We start from the raw sequence: 25,654 nt of genomic DNA on the forward strand, positions 1-25,654 counted from the left end.
TTCCAAGTCATATTTTTGTGAATTAAGGCAAACATAAGAAATGTGTGCCCTCCCTGCCATATTCATATGGGATTACCTCTGGGAAGATGTTCTCGATTCCCTTTTAGAAAAGGCATTCCTTCCTTCATTCCACCCCAGCAGGCAGGCAGGACATTTGGACCTTCATGCCAGCGCTTGTAACTCACTTGCATTATAAACAGCCTTGGTCATGAGAGTCAGGGTTTACTGGTTCTTTGCTTTCATTGTATAGCCCAGTGATTAGCACATGGTTCATTTTCAGTGTGTTTACTGTACTTAACCTAATCTAAACAATTACCCATAAGAGATGATTTGGAAAAGTAGAGAAGATAACAAGAAAATAAAGTAGGATTATATGATGCAGTGAGTGGGAATATTGTCTTCAGACCTTTTTACTTCTGTATCATTTACACTGGTCCCATTGATATACAAAAAGACATTACTAAGAGTTGGTACTGTGATATTGCATACTGTCAGGAAGAAGCAACTAGACCAAGGTCACGATTGGAAGCTGTTAGTATTTTCATTTGAAGTACATTCATTCATTCATTCATTTATCTATATATTATTGAGGTCTCACTCTGTGCCAGGTGGTAAGGGATACCAAGCTCAACAAGACAGTGTTTCCGTCAAGGAGCTAATGGTGTCCTGGGGTGTGGGCAATGCTGTTTTGAAAAAAGGAATCTCAGGATACTCTCTGAGTACCCATGAGAGGGGATGCATGAAAAGTTTCCTTGAGGAGAAAATATTGAACTGATATTGAAAATCAGGACTTCGCCCAGGAAAAGGGAGAAAGTGATAGAAAAGAAACATTCTAGTTACAGCAAACTATATGCCAAGGCATGGAAGCAAAATAAAATAATGTTTAGAAAAAGATAAATAATTTGGTATATCTGGAGCATAAGGTACATGTAGGGCGAGGGAAGCCAAGTCCAGATCATAAGTATTCTTCAGTGCTGATTAAGGAGTTGTGACTTTATGTGCAGATGGTGGAAGCTATGAAAGAGTTTAAGAAGTGGCGTGGCAAAGCCAAATTTGTGTTTTAGATCAGTCTATCCTTTTTATTAAGCCTGGATGATGGATTGAAGGAAGCAAGCCTGTAGTCAGAAAATCAGTTATGGGGCATTAACAAATCTAGAAGAAAAATGGCAAGAATCTGACTTAAGTCAGTACTAATGAGGATAAAGAAATATAGTAGGGAGAAAGGGAAAGAGGGAGAGGAATGGACCTAAGCACTCCTCAGGAATCAGAAGCAAAGCAATCTGATGCTGAATGAATGTAGAAAATGAAGATAAGGAATAGTAAAAGATAACTTCCATGGCTTGAATGAATGGGAAGGCAGTTGTGATGTCATTCAGTGACATAAGAAACATAGGAAGATAGCCTGGCTGTATTGGGAGGAAAACAGGGAATATATTTCAGACAGAATGGTGCCTGGGGATTAAGGGAATAAGAGATTCTGCCTCTTTATCTCAAAACAGAGATTTGAATCAGGGCTTTTCTGTTGTGTTCCTGTATCATTGTTTCAAAGCTGCCATTGAGGATGTATATTATATATTTTATAGACATAGGTATATACATCCATATTTTGATTTTTCTGTAATAAATAAAAATTAAAATATTGCAGACTCCTGTACTTTGTAAAGGATGTTTTAAATCATGTAATTGGAGAGTTTCACACAATATTAAAAATAATCTAAACCAGCCCTTCCTTTCTAGATGAATCTCTGAAACCCAGTTTGCTTAAGTGACTTGTCCAAGGTCACAGAGTAAATCAATAGTACCTTGAATTAAAACCCAGATAACCCAACTTCTAGTAAAGAGAAAAGTTAAGCAGCTGTTTATAAACATTTTAAAGTTTCATGACTGAATTTTTCTGCATATGAAAAGGTGGGATGCAAAAGAGATGTTCCAGGCTAGTGAAATGTGTTTTGGCACAGGAAACATCTCGTTTGTTTATGTGAAGAGAGAATGATTTTCCCAATTATGTGAAATGGCAACTTTCAGCATCTATAAAATTGTGGTCTTAAAAGAGTCATAACTAAGAAAAATAATTTTAAAATGTATTCTTATGGGATTTTTCTGGGGTACACTTGAAGCTTAGCTTCTCCATATGTCTCAACAGGGGTCTTGCCATTACTCTGTTGGAGGGATGTAACAAACGTCCCCTCAACATTATTAATTACAGTAGCTGAGAGCTTCTTCTTACAAAAAAAAAAAAAAAAAGAATATTTACAGGAAGAAATACAGTCAGAAGTAAACTCCATCAGAATATTCACCTAATCTATTGAAATGACCAATCTATAAGCATCTATTTCTGGGAAGATTCAACTCTTTTTACTGGTAATATCTGGCACCAGGCTTAGTGCATAGGATGCATTCAGCACATATTGCTAGGACTGAACTGAACTGGTGCAGGATTAATAAGCCTGAACTAATAAAGGGTCTGGTCTCAGTGTTTTTTCTATTTGAAGGGTGATGCATAGGGAGAATAAAAGGCAGGGAGATGCTGAGACTCCTGGGCGAAGGAGCAGCTAGTGGGTATTAGTGCTGGTAAGTGAGAATAGAATCCAAAAAGCAAAGTTAAACTCCCCCAAACTGATAAGCATGAATTAGTATTGTAACGGGGTAGCCTCAAATTAAGAGCCATTGGAAGTAAAGCAAGTAGGAAGAAGCAAGAGGCTGGAAAAGAAATGTGGGATGAGCCAACACCAGCAGCCATTGCTGTTGGCTCAGCCTGCTGATACAAGTCTGAGTTTCCCACACACCAAGTGGCCACAGCCCGACATCTGACATCAATTAGTTGTTTCACCTTGCTCTCTGTAACCTCTCTGAACCTCAGTCACCACATCTATAAAACGAGATTCTTGGCGCTCATAATATTTAATGTCTCTTCCAGCTCACTTATTCTAATGGTTTTCTTTCTTCTGTGAATACTATTTTTTCAGATACCAAAATAAGAAATGAGATTCATGTCATGCATATCACTACAGAAACTATTTCAAATGTCAGTTTGATGGATCCATTGTCTATAAAGACAATAATGCTTCTCCATTTCATAAAAGAAGCAGTATACTGGAAATTCTAATAATAGAAATTCTTGAAAATAATATATTTGGTCTCAGCCATCTTTTTTTATAAAACCATAAGCCAAGATTTGGGTGCATGTTCAGTATTGCCACTGATTTATGAAACAACAATATTAGATAAAAGTATCAACATTTAAGGCATTTTTTTTGCATTGCTTTACCTTTTTATTACTTTCCCATATTTACCCTTTTACTTTATTTCATGGTTGTTTTGCCATAACTGAGTAATACCATATGCACCAACATTCAATGAGAGTCCATTTAATCTACAACATATTTTAAGTGTACAATGCCTTTGTCAATTTTTATAGGGCTTAAAATGTTATTTTCCTAAGAATTACATGGGGAAATTCTATTCTTTGTGCTTTAAGATATGCTCTTGTTTAAGAGGTTCCTTGAAGTGATCTCTTGAAGTGAAATGATAGAGAATGCATTTCATATGCAAGACATGTCATAATCTCACACAGATTGTGGTTCTTATGAACATGAAGTGGCAAGAGTTTTGAGGGCCCAGTAAAAAATCTCTCCCCAAAGTCTCTTTTGTAGTAGAAAATTATAGCATTAATTCTCTGCTAGTCACTGGGCAAACGACTTGGGCATGCAATTTATGAATGAACTATAAATGTCTGATAATCTTCACTTCTTAAAAATATTTTTTTCTTTTACTTAAGGATGCTACTTGTCAAACACTGGACTCTATATTTGCTTTCTCACCACCTAAAACATTTCCCAGGATATTACAGGCATCAATCACTGTGAAAATGATTAAATAAAAAAATGAAAATTTATCTATCCTTGAACAGTTGCACCTCGTTCATTCTGTAGCCTTCATTTTTGTATTCCCTGTATGAATATTGTGTGTTACCAGAATTTGTCTGTGACATTCATGAGAGTGTGCTTGTGCTTGATGGGTGATCATTCTTTAGAAGGAGCACATCCTGAGGGGGCCCATCTAGCTTCTTTCAAAGCAACATCATGGCTCTACCCCAACTTACTGTGTGATCAGAGACAATTTGTCTAACTTCCAGAGTCTGTTTCCTTATCAGTGAAGTGAGAAAAATAATAGAATGGCTGGATTGTTGTAAGTAGTCAATGAGCTGTGTATTTGTAAAACCTTATACATACCTAGCTTTAGTAGAGGCTTAGTGTGTTGTCATTGTTGTTATTACTTTTTGTTATATTAAGCAGTAGTTTGTAAGACATAAAATCAGTGGAAGAAAACATTATTGTAAACTGTGTACTAAGACAGAAAAGGTAGGTGCTGATGAGAGTATTTTTAATGACCCATTGTATTGAAAGTGCTGGCAAAGTGAACTTGCCAACTACCTGGCTTGAGATCTGTCACTCCATCTCAGATTACCTTGCCCTCTAATATAGTAAATCAGAATGAAGTAATCACTCTCTAATGTTGCATGTTTTTGTCAAAGAAAAAAGTAAGTGAATTCTCAATGAGCTGGCTAAAAATGTAATCAGTCAATCAATCAGTCAACCAGCCAACCAGTCCACAGCAGAACAGTTCCCACAATTCTGATGTAAGTGAAACAGCGGAAGGTAGATTTGAGTCCTTTCTTTCATTTCTAACAAGACACCTAAGTCCTCTGAGCCTCAGATTTTTAAATCATAAAATGGAGCCAATACTTTCCTTTTAAGGTTGGTGTAAGAATCAGGTCAGACAGTGTATGAAAGTTCTTTGTAAACACAATATCACTTTACAAATGTAACATTAATTCCTTGCTTAAAAATCATCACTGATTGTTTATTGTGTCATTTGGAATCGCATCCTATATCCTCTTATTAGCTTTTTGGCCCATACTTTATAAAAGCTCTGGACTCAGACACTGAGAGTGGCATTGTAGTCAAATAATTTTATGAGTCTGATTGGGAGTCTCCTACTTTATAACCCATTAGCTCTTGTGGCCATCAAATTCTACGCTTAAGATTCACATCTTAGATGTTGATAAAACATGGAACCTTGAAGTAGCCATCATATTCTGTAAACATATTTTGAAACCAGTACAGAATATATGAAGACAATCAAATTTGTTGCATATATTTTCAGAACCTGGCTAATGTAGCACTTGAAGATGGATTTCACAAATACACATCTACAGAGGAATGTTTATAGATAAGATGAAAGTCGTCCTCCTCATTAATTACACATCGTATATTTGACTTCTGCCTCTCTCCTCAGCGTTTAAATCAACTACATCTGGTTTTTGCTACTTAACTGTGCCATTACCTTTTACATTAAAAAGCAGTTAGAGAGAGCAGCCCCATTTGATTAAAAAATAATTAGCTAGCATTAGATTCATGTTACTCATCGTGGCAGCCCAAAGAAGAATTTTAGGATAGGTTGGAGACCTGCTTTTTTTCTAAAACAGGATCAGCAATAGAATTGGGATGCTCTTTGTGATGAATACTGGCATAAGGCAGATACTTGATTTGCTGGTGTTGATTTTTACAGTTAAAGGCACAGTAATGCAGAATAGACGAATGGATAGTTTGCAACATTGATAAACCACAAAGCAGCTAAACCTTGATGTAGTCACTCTGTCAGAGGGAGTCCTCCTCTGTGGAGACTGGGGCACATGATTATTACTACACCCAGAATAAGTCAGACTCTGGGAACTGACTCCCACTATACAACCACATAAGAAGCTGATGTAACAGTATCAGCAGATCTGTACTGGAGCTCACTGGTTAGTGAATTTTCACTCAGGAAAGAAATCTACGTAGGGAAAACAAGTTGTTAGTTGAAATTTCTCGGTTTGCGTGGAATCTGGCATAAACTAATTTTGATGGTCTAAGTCACTTTTACTCAAGGAAATTGCCATTTTGTGAACAAGGTAAGAGGCTAGTTGTTCTTTAGTCCCTAGGTCGAGTCCATCTCTTCGCAACCCCACGGACCGTAGGCTGCCAGGCCCCTCTGTCCGTGGGATTTCCCAGGCAATAATACTGGAGTGCACTGCCATTTCCTCCTCCAGGGGCTCTTCCTGACCCAGGGATGGAACCCAGGTCTCCTGTGTCTCCTGCATTGCAGGAGGATTCTTGGAGCCACCTGGGAAACTCATAGAGTAATTAAGTAGCGCTTAAGATGACTAGATTAAAGGTTAAAAACATGGGTTTTAGCACTGGGGGTTGAATTCTTACTTGTTCTTGAGCAAGCTGTGGATTTTCTAAGCCTTACTAGTCTCACCTATAAAATGGCTATAACAATACCTACCATATATAATTGTTATAAGGTTTAAGTGCTATCATAAAAGGAAAAGCACGTAGCTCAGTGCCTGCAGCATAGTAGACAATGGCTAAATGTCAGCTATAAATGCCAGATATCATCTCCATGATGGAGATTTATCTGCTGTTTTTGAGAATATACACATTTATATACTGCCCCAGATTTCTGGATAAGCATGAAGCATACTGTAAATACGTGCTTGAGGCTTCCTTTGCTAAGCATTCATTGTTAGAAACTTAAATCAATGTGATTGAAGCAAAAGAAGAAAAAAAGTGGGCTGCTCAAGGAACATCACACAGTTTACAACTGCATGTCCAAGGATGAATCTGGCTAAAAACATGACAAGATTGAGGTACTCGAAAAGTACCCTTCTGTCTGTCTTACCTGGCTATCTACCTATCTACCTACCTATCTTTCTGACTTAGCCTCATTCTTAGGCTGGCACTGGTTTTGTGATGGCAAAATGGTACATCAAGTGTCAGTCATATATGTTACCAACTTACCAAAGAGGAAAAAGAAGTTCTTTTGTAAACGTTGGACAGAATTGCATAACTGAGACTTAATGGCTTTGCTTATGGTATCTTTTCATTCTTGAACAATTCATTCTCTCCAAGCAAGAGCAGAACATTGTGGTTTGTCAGGCTCAAACAGGTACCTATCCCTGAGACTAGGGTAAGACAACTGTACTCAAAGCATTTGTTCTGAAGGAGGAAAAGACACTATTCCAAAAGAAAGTTAAGGGATGTTATTAGAAAAAAAAGGAACATATGAGCAGAATCCTAAACAATAGATGTCTGATACTCCAATCTACCCTCTGTTCTCCTGCACTTCTACTGTTGTTTAAATATGTTAGTTCAATTGGAATAAAACCAAGATTGAATTTAGCCTAGAGACATAAATTTTGTTAAGATAGTTTCTAGATATGTATCCTAATCTATTTTGTAATTGTTTTATATATAAAAAAAAAAACTTGTTTCCCCCTACTTCTAATTTGGGAATAAAGGATGAAGGGGAGTTACCTTATATTGACCACGAATAAGGTCAGAACTTATTACTAATAACATGAGTTTAATTGTGACCTTTCATTTTCTTTAGTTTGGGGCAGCCTCACATATTAGGAATAGAAATAAGAGATGTTGTTAGAAAGTGAACTGCCAAAGTTTACAGAGAAGAATTTATTTTTAGGCTATATTTATTACATGACAATAGTGTTACTATAGATTATAAAATAGAGGATGTATTTTGGTTCACCAAATCAGTAAAAATCACGTAGCTGTTAATGATTTGGAACCCAGCTTGTGAAGCACGACTTGGCAGAACTATCCGGTGGTTAACAGTGTTGGTATGAGAATTAAGGACTTCAGTACTCAGTTCCAAGTCTGACTGTTTTGTGGTGTGTGGCCTTGGACCTGACTTCTCTCAGATGCAGTTTTCCCCATATGTGTAATTGGGTAATAAAATGTAGTCACCACACAGTGCTGGGGGAGAATTAAGTGCACTGAGAGGGAAGTGCAGGCTTCTTTCTGTATTTTTCAAGCAGTGCACATGCTCAGCCTTATTCTCCCAGGTGCCTAATGGGCTCCCTTATATTAAGTCAGTTAGTAATTTTTCTTGGCCTCTATGGTACTATGTATTTTACAACTGTAGTATTTTCTAAGATGGCACCAACAACGACTAACTGTTGCCCAAAGCAAGAAAGGCAAATGCTGCTTTATGGACCATATTTTCAGTGAGGGGGTGTGTGTGTGTGTGTGTGTGTGTGAAGGAGCACTGAGAAGCTCTGAGGCTCTGCCGCTCACTTCATATGCTCTTGCCTATACTTTAATATTCCTTTAAAAGACTTGCGTTTTGGATAACTGTCCCCCTCCCACTACTTGTTCCATTTCTCTAACCCAGCATAATCTTTTATTTTTCATTACAGAGGAGGCGGAATTATTCTCAAAGTTGAGTGGTCATTATGATAATAATGAAAAGACCAGAGAACCAAGATTTAGATTTAAATTATTCTGGTAACTCTGTTGAGTTTTTGCTGGATGACCTTTGGCTCATCATTGACCTTCTCCAATTCTGTTTCCTCACCTATAAAATGAAAAGAACAGTGAGCTCATCCGTGCGTGACTCTCACACCTTTGCTGTAAGGGTTAAATGAGAAAGCACTGGCCAAGTGTGAATTTCCATGCTGATCGTGTTGAGTCGATGTGTGCATCAGTATATTAGGAGTTTGTTAGCAACTGTGTTCCTGTGTGCTCTGTCCCAATTTCCGCAGCTCCCAGAGTTGCAGAGGATTCCTGCCAGATGGCTGATTTGCCAGCTGTGTCTTGTTTTGTCATTGTAAATATTACATGCTCCAACCGAAAGGCTTTGCTTATAATGTAGTATGCCTTGCCCTTCATCTCTTGCAGATTGAGAATTACATTGTGGAAAATATGAAGTCGGAGATGGCTCAGATACAGCAGAATGCAGTTCAGAACCACACGGCCACCATGCTCGAGATAGGGACCAGCCTCCTCTCTCAGACCGCAGAGCAGACCAGGAAGTTGACAGATGTTGAGACCCAGGTACGTCTCAGCCCAGAGTTGACAAACTCTTAACTGGAAAGATTTCTTTTTTTCTTCCTTTAGCTTACTTCATAAACACAGAGCACATTTCAGCACTGAGATTGGGGAAACATACATTTTTGTTTATTGGTAATAACAACAATGACTGCCTGACATGCTAGGCATGCTTCTCTTGATTCCATGAGAGTTGATATATTTAGCTTTGTATGTTTGCAAAAACAGGACTGGCAAAGCACTTAATCGGCATTTAAATTTCAAATAAATACTGCAACTACCAACTGTGATATGACCTATGTCAAACAGAATAAGTGTTTGTGTCAAATCAGTGCCTTTGATGTACATTTTGACTTATACTATTTTATCTCTGGTAGTACTCTACCGTAATGGCACCTGCAGAGGTTTTGTGCAGTCAGTGGATAGGAAGGATAACCCCAAATGAACTGATCTGCAATGTGTAGCTTTTTTTTTGTCAGCATGATTTTATAATGAAAAGTAAATTAAAACTCTGTCTTCATATGTATGTTCAGGTATGTGTGTGTGCTCAGTTGTTCAGTAGTGTCTGACTCTTTGCAACCCCATGGACTGTAGCCTGCCAGGCTCCTCTGCGCATGGAATATTCCAGGCAGGTTGCCATTTCCTCCTCCAGGAGATCTTCCTGACCCAGGGATCGAACACATCTCTTAAATCTCCCGCATTGGCAGGTGGATTCTTTTACCACTGTGCCACCTGGAAAGCCCCATATATACACATATGTATATGTATTATATATTATATATTACCCTACTGTGGACAATGACATGCTTATGTTCAAGTCAGTAAAATGTCTTTTAACTATCACTGTCACAAGTCTACCAGTACAGTCTAATGAAAATATTATTTTTGATGACTGGAAGATAATCTCTTGGTCCTCTTTTAAACATGGAAATGGTTAGTCCATTTACCCCTCTTGAAATCCAGAGGATGATTCTGTCTCAATGAAGTTGATTTCTGGAATTGAAGGTGAACTATATTGTGAAAAGATAAACCGAGGCACATTAAACTTTTCAAGAGTTTGCTTAAGCAAACATTGATTTAAATTGTGCAGCCCAAAAGTAGCTCTACTACAGGAACAAAGGGAAAGGTTTTAGTACGGAAGATTTAGAAGCAAAGCAAGGAAATTATTTGATTGGCCATAGCTTAAGCATTTGCCTTCTTTAGGAAAGCCTAGTTGGCTGTTTGTGATTGGTTGTTCTTAAGTTTCATTTTCATGGATTTAAGCCCATTGACTCTGGCTTAGATTTAGGTTTGCTTATGTAGGTTACCAAGGCATTAGAGTCATCTCAATCCGATGGCCTCTAATGTTTAACTTTTAACAATATAAATTCAAAAATAATACGCAATCTTTGTTTTTATTCAGTTGCTAAGTGGTGTCCAACTCTTTGCAGCCCCATGGACTGCAGCATGACAGGCTTCCCTGTCTTCCAACATACAACCTTGTTTCTGTTTTATATCATTTGTGTTAATGGCATCACAGGTCAAATGTTGATATTTAAAGACAAATACCAATAATAATTTATATGGACAGGGCATTTTATATTATGCAAACCACTTTCTCATGGATAAATGATACTCATGAAGACGATTTAGAACAGAAAGCTTGAGTGGTTTTCTCACACTGATACAGCTTGTTGTTGTTAGTAGCTAAGTTATGTCCAATTCTGACCCCATGGACTGCAGCAAACCTGGGTTTCCTGTCCTTCACTATTTCTTGGAGTTTGCTTAAACTCAAGTCCATTATATCAGTTATGCCAACCATCTCATCCTCTGTTGATACAGTGAGTGAATTGAGTTTGGTACTCAAACTGAGACATACACATTTCTTTCCTTTTCTGGCCTCCTTGATTAGTGATAATACCTGCATTGGCAGGAGGGTTGTTTACCACTGGTGCCATCTGAGAAGCGCCATACATATTCTACTTAAACCTAATTGAAAGTAAAAGTTGCTCAGTCATGCCTGACTCTTTGCAACCCCATGGACTGTACAGTCCATGGAATTCTGTAGGCCAGAATACTGGAGTGGGTAGCCTTGCCCTTCTCCAGGGGATCTTCCCAACCGAGGGATTGAACACAAGTCTCCCACATTGCAGGTGGATTCTTTACCAGCTGAGCCACAAGGGAAGCCCAAGAATACTGGAGTGGGTAGCCTATCCCTTCTCCAGCAGATCTTCCCGAACCAGGGCTTAAACTGGGGTCTCCTGCATTATTGCAGGTGGATTCTTTACCAAATAAGCTATCAGAGAAGTCCTAAAACCTAATTATTCAAGTTCTAATGCAAGGCCAGGTTTACAAAGTGAGTCCTAGATTACTCCTTAATCTCAGTACACTCTATTCTTTTGTCATAAGCATTTATAAACCTTTAGTGCTACCCAGGCATGCCCCCAGGTGTTTCTTCCCTTCTTCAGTCTACTTTGGTTCACTTTGGTAAGTCTTGCTATTCCTTAACTCATTTTGGGTCTCAGTTATTTTAGAAACTCATGCCAGTAGTTTCACAGTGTATTTTAATGCCCTAGCTTTCACATGATGTTGTTATAAAGATAAGTAACTTACTGCTTTTTAGTCTTCTGCTGACCTTCTAGACTTGAACTTAATTAAAGTAGGTAGAACCTTGGATTTATTGCAGTGGTGTTTAAAAGTATTCTTGTGCTCAATAAGCATCTTAATCAGAAAAGAGAGAGGAGTACAATTAAATAACCGTACTGGTCATGGTGGTGAGACCAGGAACCAATGCTGGGCCTGTCCCTTCCTCCTTAGTTTAGCTTGCAGTGTTTTCTTTACTCTGTTACCAGTTCATACCAATATCTCCTCTTTCTAGTTCCCCTTCCAAGCGTGCAGTGTGAAGGGATTAATTTCAGATATTATTCATGCCTCTTGCTGTAGTGTGAATCTATTTCTGACTTCTTCCTCAGGCCAATTTTGAGTCAATGTACACTAGTAGACCAAAAAAAATGTATATTAAAATTCACCTCTAATAATCTGCACTTACTTCTTTTTAAAGCAATTTTACATGTATTCAGTTCAGTTCAGTTCAGTCACTCAGTCATGTCTGACTCCTTGAGAACCCACGGTCTGCAGCATGCCAGGCCACCCTGTCCATCACCAACTCACAGAGTTTACTCATGTCCACTGTGTCGGTGATGCCATCCAACCATGTCATCCTCTGTCGTCCCCTTCTCCTCCTGTCTTCAATCTTTCCCAGTATCAGGGTCTTTTCAAATGAGTCAGCTCTTGGCATCAGGTGGCCAAAGTATTGGAGTTTCCGTTTCAGCATCAGTCCTTCCAATAAATATTCAGGACTGATCTCCTTTAGGATGGACTGGTTGGAACTCCTTGCAGTCCAAGGGACTCTCAAGAGTCTTCTCCAACACCACAGTTAAAAACCATCAATTCTTCAGTGCTCAGCTTTCTTTTAGTCCAACTCTCACATCCATACATGACTCCTGGAAAAGCCATAGCTTTGATTAGCCTTTGTTGGCAAAGTAATGTCTCTGCTTTTTAATAAGCTGTCTAGGTTGGTCGTAACTTTTCTTCCAAGGAGCAGAACAAATGTCTTTTAGTTTCATGGCTTCAGTCACCATCTGCAGTGATTTTGGAGCCCCCGAAAATAAAGTCTCTTCATGTTTCCCCATCTATTTGCCATGAAGTGATGGGACCAGATGCCATGATCATAGTTTCCTGAATGTTGAGTTTTAAGCCAACTTTTTCACTGCTGAGTTTTCCAAATTTGCTGGCATATTGATTGCAGCACTTTCACAGCATTATCTTTTAGGATTTGAAATAGCTCAACTGGAATTCTATCACCTCCACTAGCTTTGTTCATAGTGATGCTTCCTAAGGCCCACTTGACTTTGCATTCCAGGATGTCTGGCTCTAGATGAGTGATCACACCATCATAATTATCTGGGTCATGAAGATCTTTTTTGTACAGTTTTTCTGTGTATTTTTGCCACCTCTTCTTAATATCTTCTGCTTCTGTTGGGTCTGTACCATTTTTTTCCTTTATTGTACCCATCTTTGCATGAAATGTTCCCATGGTATCTCTGATTTTCTTGAAGAGATCTCTAGTCTTTCCCATTCTATTGTTTTCCTCTATTTCTTTGCACTGATCACTGAGGAAGGCTTTCTTATCTCTCCTTGTTATTCTTTGGAACTCTGCATTCAAATGAGTGTATCTTTCCTTTTCTCCTTTGCCTTTTGCTTCTCTTCTATTCACAGCTATTTGTAAGGTCTCCTCAGATAACCGTTTTGCCTTTTTGCATTTCTTTTCCTTGGGGATGCTCTTGATCCCTGCCTCCTGTACAATGTCATGAACCTCTGTCCATAGGTCTTCAGGCACGCTGTCTATCAGATCTAATCCCTTGAATCTATTTGTTACTTCCACTGTATGATTGTAAGGGATTTGATTTAGGTCATACCTGAATGATCTAGTGGTTTTCCCTACCTTCTTCAATTTAAGTCTGAATTGGCAATAAGGAGTTCATGGTCTGTGCCACAGTCAGCTCCCGGTCTTGTTTTTGCTGACTGTGTAGAACTTTTCCATCTTTGGCTGCAAAGAATATAATCAATTTCTATTAGTTTTTAATAATTTTTTAAAAAATATTTAGTTGGGTAGATATTATTACCATCCCTTGTTAAAGATGTGGAAGCTGAAACTCAAGAGAGGTAAAGAAATTGGCCCCAGGTGAAAAAAAACTTGTGAGTATTAGAGGGAAGGTTTGAACCCAGACAGTCTGGCATCAGAGTCGACATGCTTTACAGGCTCTCTGTCTATACTCTCTCTCTCTCTTGTGATTCTGTTCTCTCTCAGAGACTACAGATGCAACTGGGGTTCTAGCAGAGGATAAAATGAATTTCAGATAAAGCAAATTAATGTGGATCTAATAGTGGCAACGGAACATTTTCTATACATGATGAAGCTGCTGCTTTTGCTACTGCTGCTGAGGGAACCACCATCTGTTGGTGGTTTTTACCATGTGCCTGCACATCATCTCATGTAACCTACTTCTGTCTTTGTCACTTTCTGGCTGTGTAACTATTAATATAGAGAAGTTCTATAGAAACAGTGTAATTCTCCTCCAACTTTCAATCATTTATATAGAGCCATAGTTTTAGAAACGTAATTTAATAAAAATTTTAAAGATATATTTTTAATACCTCCTTGATGCAAAATATTTTCATAAGTACCAAATAGAATACAGCAAAAAGTAAAGCAGTCTTTATACTCAGTGAGCTTGAGTTAATGTGACAAAAATTTGCTAAACCATTTCTTTCTTGACTTTCCATTAATTAGCTATGGAGCCTCCCTCACAGTCATAAAAATGCATCTTTCCAATTTCCTGCTGGTGCAGAGGTGTAATAGATCAATGGCCCCAGCTGCTAGGCTCTGAAATTCATCACTGTGTTAGTACAGAGACCACAATTCTCAGCGGCCCCTTCCAGCTAAGGGTGTATTGTGGCAGTGATATTTAGACCCACTCCTGGTAGCTGTAAGATGCCACTGACACATGACTTGGCTAAGGGCTCTCCATCATCAGCCTTGCCAAACTTTAGCACAACTCCCTGCACACTAAGATGTTAGCCTTACTCCTTTCCCTCTCTTCTTCATTGTGGTTAGATCTACATCCCAGTCAGAAGGTGACCCTAGTCAACTCTGGCTTTTCCTCAATTTTGTCTCGTAGGTATTTCCCCTGATTAATTTCCTGCAGTCTGGTATCTGCTTCTTAGAGGTCACAAACGATCACACCTGTTGTTTGGACTTGACTCATACAATTGTAAACTTAAAGTAGTTCAGGAACAATTTAAACAATGAGCTTGTATGTCTAAGCAAAAATAGGTTTGAAAGAACAGAAAGGTCAGCACTCAAAGTTGAATGACTATCTCTTTAACTTGATGAGAGGATAGCTGAGTAAATATTTAACTTTTTGACTGAATTGAAATGGCAGTAAAATAAATTTGCTAATGAGTCATCCAAGGAAAATGCCCTGATAATTAATTTTCTCACAAGGTCTGGAAAAGGGTTTGATAACCCATTAGAAGAGGGCTTAGTCAAATTTGAAATGCCATTTTTCAATGGCATTTTATTTTTGTAAAATAAAGTTTTATATGTTGCATATGGGTGGTCTCTCAATGTTGTTGTCCATTCGTTCAGTTGTGTCCAATTCTGTGACTCCATGGACTGCAGCACACCAGGCTACCCTATTCATCACCATCTCCCAGAGCTTGGTCAAACTCATGACCATGGAGTCAGTGATGCCATCCAACCATCTCATCCTCTGTGGTCCCCTTCTCCTCCTGCCTTCAATCTTTCCCAGCATCAGGGTCTTTCCTAATGAGTTAGCTCTTCACATCAGGTGGCTCAACTATTGGAGCTTCAGCTTCAGCATCAGTCCTTTCAATTAATATTCAGGACTGATTTCCTTTAGGATGGACTGGTTGGATCTCCTTGCAGTCCAAGGGACTCTCAAGAGTCTTCAACACCACAGTTCAAAAGCATCAGTTCTTCCGCACTCAGCTGTCTTTACAGTTCAACTCTCACATCCATACAGGACTAGTGGAAAAACCATAGCTTAGACTAGACAGACCTTTGTTGGCAAAGTAATGTTTCTGCTTTTTAATATGCTTTCTACTGCAAGGAGATCCAAACAGTCCATTCTAAAGGAAATAAGTCCTGGGTGTTCATTGGAAGGACTGATGCTAAAGCTGAAACTCCAATATTTTGGCCACCTCATGCAAAGAGTTGACTCATTGAAAAAGACTGAGGCTGGGAGGGATTGGTGGCAGGAGGAGAAGGGGACAACAGAGGATAAGATAGCTGGATGGCATCACTGACTCAATGGACATGAGTGTGGGTGAATTCCAGGAGTTGGTGATGGGCAGGGAGGCCTGGCATGCTGCGGTTCATGGGGTCTCAAAGAGTCGGACCCGACTGAGCGACTGAACTGACTGAACTAGGTTTGTCGTAGCTTCTCTTCCTCAATGAGAGAGCAGAATTGAGAAGTTGTACCAGGGCCTGCTAAGACTAAGACATTTACTCTCTGGCTTTCTACAGCAATAGCTGATTAAGTCCTGCACCAAGATTCCAGCTAATAGAGAGCAAGGATTTTGTCTATCTTGGTCACTACTCTATCTTTAGGATTTAAAATAGTACTCACACAGCAGGCTATCAATAAATACATGTTGAATGATTAAATTCACTAATAATAGTCACATTGTTGTTGTTCAGTCGCTCAGTCGTGTCTGACTCGGTGACCCCATGGACTGCAGCACGCCAGGCTTTGCTCTCCATCACCACCTCCCAGAACTTGCTCAAACTCATGCCCATTGAGTCGGTGATGCCATTCAAACATCTTGTCCTCTGTTGTCCCCTTTTCCTCCTGCCTTCTATCTTTCACAGCATCAGGGTCTTTTCCAATGAATCAGCTCTTTGTATCAGATGGCCAAAGTAGTGGAATTTCAGCTGCACCATCAGTCCTTCAAATGCATATTCAGCATTGATTTTCTTTAGGATTGACTGGTTTGATCTCCTTGCAGTCCAAGGGACTCTCAAGAGTCTTCTCCAACACCACAGTTCAAACGCATCTTTTCTTCACTACTCAACCTTCTTTCTTGTCCAACTCTTATATCCATACATGACTACTGAAAAAACCATTGCTTTGACTATACAGATCTTTTTTGGCAAAGTAATGTCCCTGCTTTTTAATGTGCTGTCTAGGTTGGTCTAGCCTTTCATCCAAGGAGCAAGCGAACTTTAGTTTCATGGCTGTAGTCACATCCTCAGTGATTTTGGAGCCCAAGAAAATAAAGTCTGTTACTGTTTCCATTGTTTCCTCATCTGTTTCCCATGAAGTGATGGGACTGGATGCCGTGATCTTAGTTTTTTGAATGTTCAGTTTTAAGCCAGCTTTTTCACTCTCCTTTCTTACCTTCATCAAGAGTCTCTTTAGTTCCTCTTTGATTTCTGCCACATATAGATTATTGATATATTATTAATAATAATTCTCTAAGATTATCTAATTTTCACAGATTTCTTCAACTTTTTACCAAAAATTTTATTGGCATTTTATTTTTGAAGACTTAATAGTCTCTTTTAATTTGGAGCAATGTTACATTTTTTAAAATTGAAGTATAGTTGATTTACAATAGTATATAGGTTTCAGGTGTACAGCATAATGATTCACAATTTCTAAAGATTATACTTCATTTGAAGTTACAAATTATCAACTATATTCCCTGTGTTGTACAGTATATCATTGTAATGTTTATTTTATGTGTGCATGCACGCTGAGTCGCTTCAGTCATTGTCTGACTCTTTGTGACGCTATGGACTGTGTAGTCCACCAGTCTCCATCCATGGGATTCTCCACTAAGAATACTGGAGTGAGTTGTCCTGCCCTTCTCCAGGGGATCTTCCTGACCCAGGGTTTGAACCTGCATCTCCTGCGCTGCAGGCACTCTTTACCGCTGAACCACCAGGGAAGATCCATTTCTTTTATACATAATAGTTTGTACCCCTTAGTCCCCTACCCCTATCTTGACCCTTCCTCACTTCCTTCTCCCCACTGGTAACCACCAAATTGTTCTCTATAACTGTGAGTCTGTTTCTTTTTTGTTATATTCACTAGTTTGTTCTTTTAGATTATTTGTCTTTCTGTTTAACTTTTTGTTTTTCTTTAGATTTTAAAGATGCTTGTTCAGTTGTTCTGTATAGTGTCTCATATTCTTAATGTCTGAATATTTATTTATGATATGCTTTTAATTTACTTTTACATCCCCTGTATTTTTTTTAACTCAAAGTTAAGTCTACAGGCTTAATTGGGTTAAGTTGGACATGGTGGTGTGTGTGCTTTGTAGAATTACTAGTCACTTCTTATTTCATCTCATCAGGAGACATAAATGCCAGCTTGCCACCCTCTCGGTAACACTAATTTTAAGCTGGTTAGGGTAAAAAGACCCTATAGCTCTCCATTCCAATTGTCTCCTTTCCCCTTGGAAATTAGCAAAAGCCCTGTAGACTGATACATTGTCACACTGCCCATCACTGACCAAAGAAATTATTTCCTTGATTTTGTAAAATGGTGATCATCTAACTAACTTCTAACTCTCCTTCCATGTACATATATTACCCTTCATTCTTCTGTAAAAGTCTAATTGCTGAGGCATCATACCTTATGTTCTATTTTTTTTTTTTTAATTTGAAAAACATAGTTAAAGTAAAGAAAACAGAAACCTACAGCAAGGCAGATTTTAAAGTTAATATGCCAGTCAAAGGAAGTCTTTTGTGTGGAATATTTTCCTTTTAAGGAAGGTTAGAGGCATTTAAGTATTAAAGGGAAGCTGGATGAAATTATCTAGCTCACTTTCTTTAAGAAAAGAGTAATTTTTCTTTTTAAAATTTTGCTTATTTTTAAAAGAAAGAACTGAAATTTTATAGTCTATAAATCCTTAGTTTCCAAGTCTTCGATAATTTTTTCTTGTTGTTTTAGTTGCTAAGTCATATCCAACTCTTTGTGACCCCATGGACTGTAGCCCACCAGGCATCTCTGTTCCTGGGATTTACCAGGCAGAAATACTGGAGTGGGTTACCATTTCCTTCTCCAGGGGATCTTCCTGACCCAAGAATTGAACTCATTTCTCCTGCACTGCAGGTGGATTCTTTACCGCTGAGCCACCTGGGAAACCCATATCTTCCTTACTCTATGGTATATTGTGAAAAATTTGTGCTTTGAAATTGTTTCTTGAGGGCTTGTGTTACATACTCTTCACTTTCCCCTTTCCTTTCCTCTTCTCTCCTCTCCTTTCCTTTCATTACCCTTTTATGTTTTCCCCTTCTTTCTCTCTTTCTTTCTTTCTTTCTGATATGTGCTTTTGGAACATGTTTAGGCTAAAGAAGGAAATGACTTTTGTCATTTTAATGGAACACTCAGATTATTGCTAAGCAGCAAGTTCCATAGACACATGGAAAGAAAGTGGTCGATTTATCATAGTTTCCCGTACAATTCTCTTCAGTTGCCTGCTTTTGAACTTCAGGCCTATTTTAATACATCAAGGGAGAGAGTTGAAATAAAGCAGCTCTTGGATTAAAATGATGGAGAGAGAAGAAAAGGGGTTGACTTTTGTATTCAAAATTGGCCTGAGGTGACCTAACGCTTAGCCTGGACATTTGAGATTTGTTCCCCTGTTTCTCCCACATTCAGACACTGCTTTAGATTGGGACTGTTATAACGAAAGTCCAGCTTGATGCTCACCTGGCCTGTTACTCTGTCTCTGAGCATTACCCAACTTGAAAACTGAGTCACTAGCCTTTGGTTAGCATCTAACGAATAGCTCTGAATGTCCAGGATTCCAGGCCTCATGCTGGGCTCCGGAGGTTTCAAGGGCCTCAGATGAGCTAGTCCCCCCTTTGTGCCGCTGACATCCTTCACGGGGCAGAATGATAGTATATGAGTGAACTGACAAGATGATTTCATTTAAATAGTAAAACAGGTCCACCTGATGGAAGATGACGGGGGAGCTCCTTTACAGAGACTAGCCAGGATGGGCCTCCTTAGACAGGACTTGAATTATAAGAGTAAATCACCCATGCATCTGGGAATGGATGGACATTCCAGGCAGGGGAAACTGCAGGGGAAACTGCAAAGACCCTGAGGTGGAGATTAATTTGGCATGTTGGGGTAGCAGTAAGAAGGCCAGTGTGATTGGGGCCTAATGAGCAGGGAAGAGAATGGAAAGGAAGTGAGATTTCAGAAGCAGTCAGGGTCCTGATCACATAGGACCTCGGAAGTTAGGCTGAGAACTTTGGAATTTTAAAGGGAAGTTATGAGCATATTTAACAAAGGACATGACATCTGATTTATGTTTTTTAGAAGAGCACTCTGGTTGCTCTGGACTGGATGGACAAAGTAGAGAAAAATTAGGGGCTATAGTGTCTCCAGACTTAGATATAGGCAACTTGATTTTCAGTTTTTGATGGATCCGTTTTGTTCTCAGTGTTTTCTCATGTTCTTCTCAGACATGAAGACCAATTTCTGTCCTCTGTAAAATGAAAATTTTGGTATTTGAGAATATTAGGAAGTATGATCAGAGACTACAGAGAATAAAGGAGAAAATAGATTTTAACGGCATATGATATACTTGATTCAATGAGACAATGAATGCATTCATTCAGTAAATATTGAGGGTCCTCTCTATGCCAAGCACTGTTGTAAGTCTCACCAAAAAATATAGCTGTTTCATCCCCTAGTTAATTATTTCCTAAATTGACATTCTTGTTAATAAACAAACAGAAAACTCACCCAAAGATATGTTTAATAGTTTAAAATTATATCTTGTGTGTTCCTAATCTTTATATTCTCTACAGTTTTTTCCTCTGGGCTGCTTTTAGCTCTGTCTTCAAAACGTAGGTTCTCTTGCTCCTGTTTTCTCTCAGATGAAACAATTTAGGATGGGAAATACTTTTTTTAACACAAATATGAATTTCAATTAGTAGTAGTAACTTTTAGACTAGCTTTCAGATCTGTAATCAATATGATAATTGTATAAATGAATTATAGTTGCTTAAAACTTTTTTAAAGCCCAAATGCCCCACCTTAGTGTTCTCTTCTCTAACCCCTTCAGCAGGGCTGGGACTGGGGTGAAAGCAATGAGATCAAGTTATGCAAGAGTGAATCATACGTTTGTAGGGGCATACCCTACCTTTAGTTTAAAATGATATTCTGTTCCATGTGGATATTTTTTACATTAATTTTTATCTTTCAAAGTGTTGCATTCAAATATAACTTAATTATTGAGTTTTGGCTCATCCTTAAATCCTACACCTGAGTCAGTTGCCTCTCTCATCTCACCTAGTCCCTATTCTGCTTCCCTGCCAATATATCCTCTTCACCTACAATCTCTCCATTAGCCCAAGGCCAGCCCTGATCATGTCAGGATATTTTAAAGAGGCTTTTTCTGTGTGAGTCTTATATATTATAGGTTTAAACATGCTACAGAAAAAGAGGAAAGTTCTACTGGTGTCATTTTTAGCGGAGGACCCTTTAGATTGATATTGACCCTCCAGAAGGTTTCCCAGGTCCTTTTCAACAAGTGTTCTAAAAATGGTACCATGGTTATGAAAGTTCTCAAACAGCATAAGGAGTTTTAAAACTAATAGTACTTTCTTCCTTATCCTGTTTACCTCTGTTAAAGAAGGAGGAGAAAGGGACAGGACCAGGGCACTGGCACAGCTTGAAGGCATCTTCTAGAACAGGAATGTATGCTGTTTGCTCAGAGGATGGGTAGGTTTGCATTCATGGCTCAGAGTCATGTTATATTAAAGCCTGACTAGCAGCATGCGTCTTTGTGATTCAAGATGAGGTGAACATTTAGAGTTTCTGGAGGACCCCATGTATGCAGTTGAAAAATGGCTAACAGTCAGTCTTCAGTGCAGTCTGGGTTCCTAGTTACTTCATGTCCTCAGATGAAGATCCAGGATGGTTTGATTCTCCCTCTTCTTGCTGTTCTGTGTAAAGCATGAGAATTAGTCACAGTATCTGGGTTTGAAACTCAGTTCTTCCCTTGGTTCCTGTGTAGATTCTGGCTTCTCTCTGAACCTCAGTTTCTTCATTTATACACTGATAATAATAATTCCACTTACTAATTCACTGGGTACCCATGTCTATGAAATGATGATATCTAGAAGGACTGGCATGAACTAACATGATAGGTGTTCAGTAAATTGTCCTCATGAATCTGTCTAAAGTGTATCATGAGATTTTTGTACATTTCTAATCAGTTTTTGCTAGGTGATGGGACAAGGAAGATATGTTTTACATGCCTATTAGTTGTTCTTAGTTATATACAGTATCTAAGACCTTGTACTAACAATTATCTTGTACTTGTAAATATTGGAGATGCATGCACATATAAGGCACAGTGGGCTAGCCTAGGGATTGTGGTGGTGATATTTTAGTTGCTAAATCATGTAGGGATTGAGGACATGAAAATTTAAATATGAAAATGGTTTTAACAACTCAGTTTTCTCATTCGATTGCAGTTCAATCTTGAACAAATATAATGTTTGAGACATGTAAAGCATTTTTTATTAGAATGTAGACCATTTTATTATCCTAGAGAAATATTATTTTAAAAGAAAACACAGCTAAATAAAAAACCCAAAATAGTAATTTTGACTCTATGAAGATTTAAATGTTTTTATCTTTTATCTTAAGGTACTAAATCAAACTTCTCGACTTGAAATACAACTGCTGGAGAATTCATTATCAACATACAAGCTAGAGAAACAACTTCTTCAACAGACAAATGAAATCTTAAAGATTCATGAGAAAAACAGGTGAGGGTTGTTGTATTGCAAAAATATGTACATATGTACTTATATCCTCCACCTTCTGCCACCTCTTAAAAAAGAAGATGGAAGTAATTTGAAAAAAAATACAGAGGCAAAACAATTTTTAATATAAAAAGAAATGAGAGTCTAAGGTGACTATTGCAAGTATGGCAAAAATAAGATTAATACTATTGCTTACACTCTTGAAATATTTGCTTTTTATAACTTTTAACACTAATTTATCTAATATTCTGTTGTTCAAATCTTACTGTACCCACAAAAATTAATTCTATGACCAAATTTGCTAACAGAAAATACCAAAATCTATAGTGATAGTGAAAAAAATAGAGCCTCTGAAACTCTAAATTGAATTATCACTTTATCTGCCCTCAACCATTTACAGACCTACAAGATGGTTGAATTCAGAGTTCTTCTACTAGACAGAAGCACATTTTCTTTTCAGAAAATTACTTCCCTATAAAGCTGGTTCAAGAGCTGTCTCCCCTCAACCCCCATTTAAAGTCATTAACTCTGAACATAATAAATTTCTTTGGTTAGCTCTATAGACAAATTGATACAAGGGATTAGATCTGATAGACAGAGTGCCTGAAGAACTATGGACAGAGGTTCATGACATCGGACATGAGGAAGTGATCAAAACCATCCCCAAGAAAAAGAAATGCAAAAAGGCAAAATGGTTGTCTGAAGAGGCCTTACAAATAGCTGAGAAAAGAAGAGAAGCTAAAGGCAAAGATCAAAAGGAAAGATATACCCATTTGAATGCAGAGTTCCAAAGAATAGCAAAGAGAGATAAAGCCTTCCTCAGTGATCAATGCAAAGAAATAGAGGAAAACAATAGAATGGAAAAGACTAGAGATCTCTTCAAGAAAATTAGAGATACCAAAGGAGCATTTCATGCAAAGATGGGCACAATGAAAGACAGAAATGGTATAGGCCTAACAGAAGCAGAAGATATTAAGAAGAGGTAGCAACAATATACAGAAGAACTGTACAAAAATGATCTTCATGACAAAGATAACCACGATGGTGTGATCACTCACCTAGAGCCAGACATCCTGGAATGCGAAGTCAAGTGGGCCTGAGGAAGCATCACTATGAGGTGATAGCATCACTAGTGGAGGTGATTGAATTCCAGTTGAGCTATTTCAAATCCTAAAAGATGATGCTGTGAATGTGCTGCACTCAATATGCCAGCAAATTTAGAAAACTCAGCAGTGGCCGCAGGACTGGAAAAGGTCAGTTTTCATTACAATCCCAAAGAAAGGCAATGCCAAAGAATGTTCAAACTATTGCAAAATTACACTTATCTCACACGATAGCAAAGTATACTGCTCAAAATTCTCCAAGCCAGGCTTCAACAGTACATAAAGCATGAACTTCCAGATGTTGAAGCTGGATTTAGAAAAGGCAGAGGAACCAGAGATCAAATTGCCAACACCTGTTGGATCATTGGAAAAATAAGAGAGTTCCAGAAAAATATCTACTTCTGCTTTATTGACTATGCCAAAGCCTTTGACTGTGTGGATCACAACAAACTCTGGAAAATTCTTCAAGAGATGGGAATAGCAGACCACCTGACCTGCCTCCTGAGATATCTGTATGCAGATCAAGAAACAACAGTTATAACTGGACATGGAAAAACAGACTGGTTTTTCCATGGCATCCGGTCCCATCACTTCATGGCAAATAGATGGGAAACAATGAAAACAGTGACAGACTTTATTTTGGGGAGGCTCCAAAATCACTGCAGATGGTGACTGCAGCCATGAAATTAAAAGACTCTTGCTCCTTGGAAGAAAACTTATGACCAATGTAGACAGCATATTGGAGAAGGCAATTGCATCCCACTCCAGTACTCTTGCCTGGAAAATCCCATGGATGGAGGAGCCTGGTGGGCTGCAGTCCATGGAGTCACGAAGAGTCAAACACGACTGAGCGACTTCACTTTCACTTTTCACTTTAATGCATTGGAGAAGGAAATGGCAACCCACTCTAGTGTTCTTGCCTGGAGAGTCAAAGGGACGGAGGAGCCTGGTAGGCTGCCGTCTATGGGGTCGCACAGAGTTGGAAACGACTGAAGCGACTTAGCAGCAGCTGCAGACAGCATATTAAAAGGAGAGACATTACTTTGCCAATAGAGGTCCAGCTAATCAAAGCTCTGATTTTTCCAGTAGTCTTGTACGGATGTGAGAGTTGGACTGTAAAGAAAGCTGAGTGCCGAAGAACTGATGCTTTTGAAGTCTGGTGTTAGAGAAGACTAGAGATTTCCTTGGAGTACAAGGAGATCCAGCCAGTCCATCCTAAAGGAAATCAGTCCTGAATATTCATTGGAAGAACTGATGCTGAAACTGAAATTTCAATATTTCAGCCACCTGCTGCCGAGAACTGACTCATTGGAAAGGACCCTGAGGCTGGGAAAGGTTGAAGGCAGGAGAAGGGGATGACAGAGGATGAGATGGTTGTATGGCATCACCAACATGATGCACATGAGTTTGAGCAGGCTCCAGGAGTTGTTGGTGGACAGAGAAGCCTGGCATGCTGCAGTTGGGATTGCAAAGAGTCAAACACAACTGAGCGACTGAATTGACTGAACTGATAGATATATTTTATAAACAATTAATCATCTCAGGTAAGTGAAATGGGTCTTCCAGATCTTGCAACCAGGATGATTTATAAACTCATTTTGAAATTACTAACATTCATGATGGACAATTCAATCAAAATGCTGACCTCTGTAGGACAAATACATTCTATATTAACTGTATTTTCTTATTTGGACAGCTTGAAGTTTCAGTTCTTATGTATTATTTGATTTAAAGATCATTGTGTTGCTACAAACTAGTTAAATACCATTGTCTTGGTAGAACAGGAGTTTCCACCATATTCCAAACCAAAAAAACACCTACAATGAACTTCTAGCTCTCCTCTTCACCTTATAGATGAGGAAACAGACTCAGTGGAAGTGAGTGATCTATCCAAGGTTACACAGCTTCCCAGTGGCACAACTGGGAATGTAATCCATGTTCTTTGTTCCTAGTCCTATTTTTTCCACTATGGCACATTCTCACAATACTGTCTGCAACCTAGAAGGAATTCCCAACTTTTTGCTAAGTGTAGACTTTAATGACAATGATTATAATTAAACTTTTATGAAGAAGATAAACATGACTTTAGTATAGAGTCTGAATGGGGTCATTCCATGCTCTGTGACTTGTATTTCTAAGTTCTACATTTGTTTATCTTTGTACTGTGTCATGGGTAAACTGTGTAACTATAAATAAACTCGATAGGACTTGACCTTGAACTAGTTGCATGATAAAATGCTCTGGAATTGAAAATCCTGTTTAAAAGTACCAAAACCTCACTGCAGATTCAC

At 38.5% G+C, this 25,654-nt stretch overlaps 1 protein-coding gene across 1 annotated transcript in view; it reads left to right on the forward strand.

Moving 5' to 3' along the window:
* The window catches only part of ANGPT1 (angiopoietin 1), a 298,845-nt gene that overhangs the window by 169,884 nt on the left and 103,307 nt on the right, over positions 1 to 25,654 (forward strand). The window contains exons 2-3 of the mRNA XM_052651746.1: positions 8,745 to 8,900; positions 22,142 to 22,263. Of these exons, the coding sequence (XP_052507706.1) occupies positions 8,745 to 8,900; positions 22,142 to 22,263 (278 nt within the window). The remainder of the gene's footprint in view (positions 1 to 8,744; positions 8,901 to 22,141; positions 22,264 to 25,654) is intronic.

Source organism: Budorcas taxicolor, chromosome 14 (assembly GCF_023091745.1).
Source record: "Budorcas taxicolor isolate Tak-1 chromosome 14, Takin1.1, whole genome shotgun sequence".
Classification (NCBI taxonomy): domain Eukaryota; kingdom Metazoa; phylum Chordata; class Mammalia; order Artiodactyla; family Bovidae; genus Budorcas; species Budorcas taxicolor.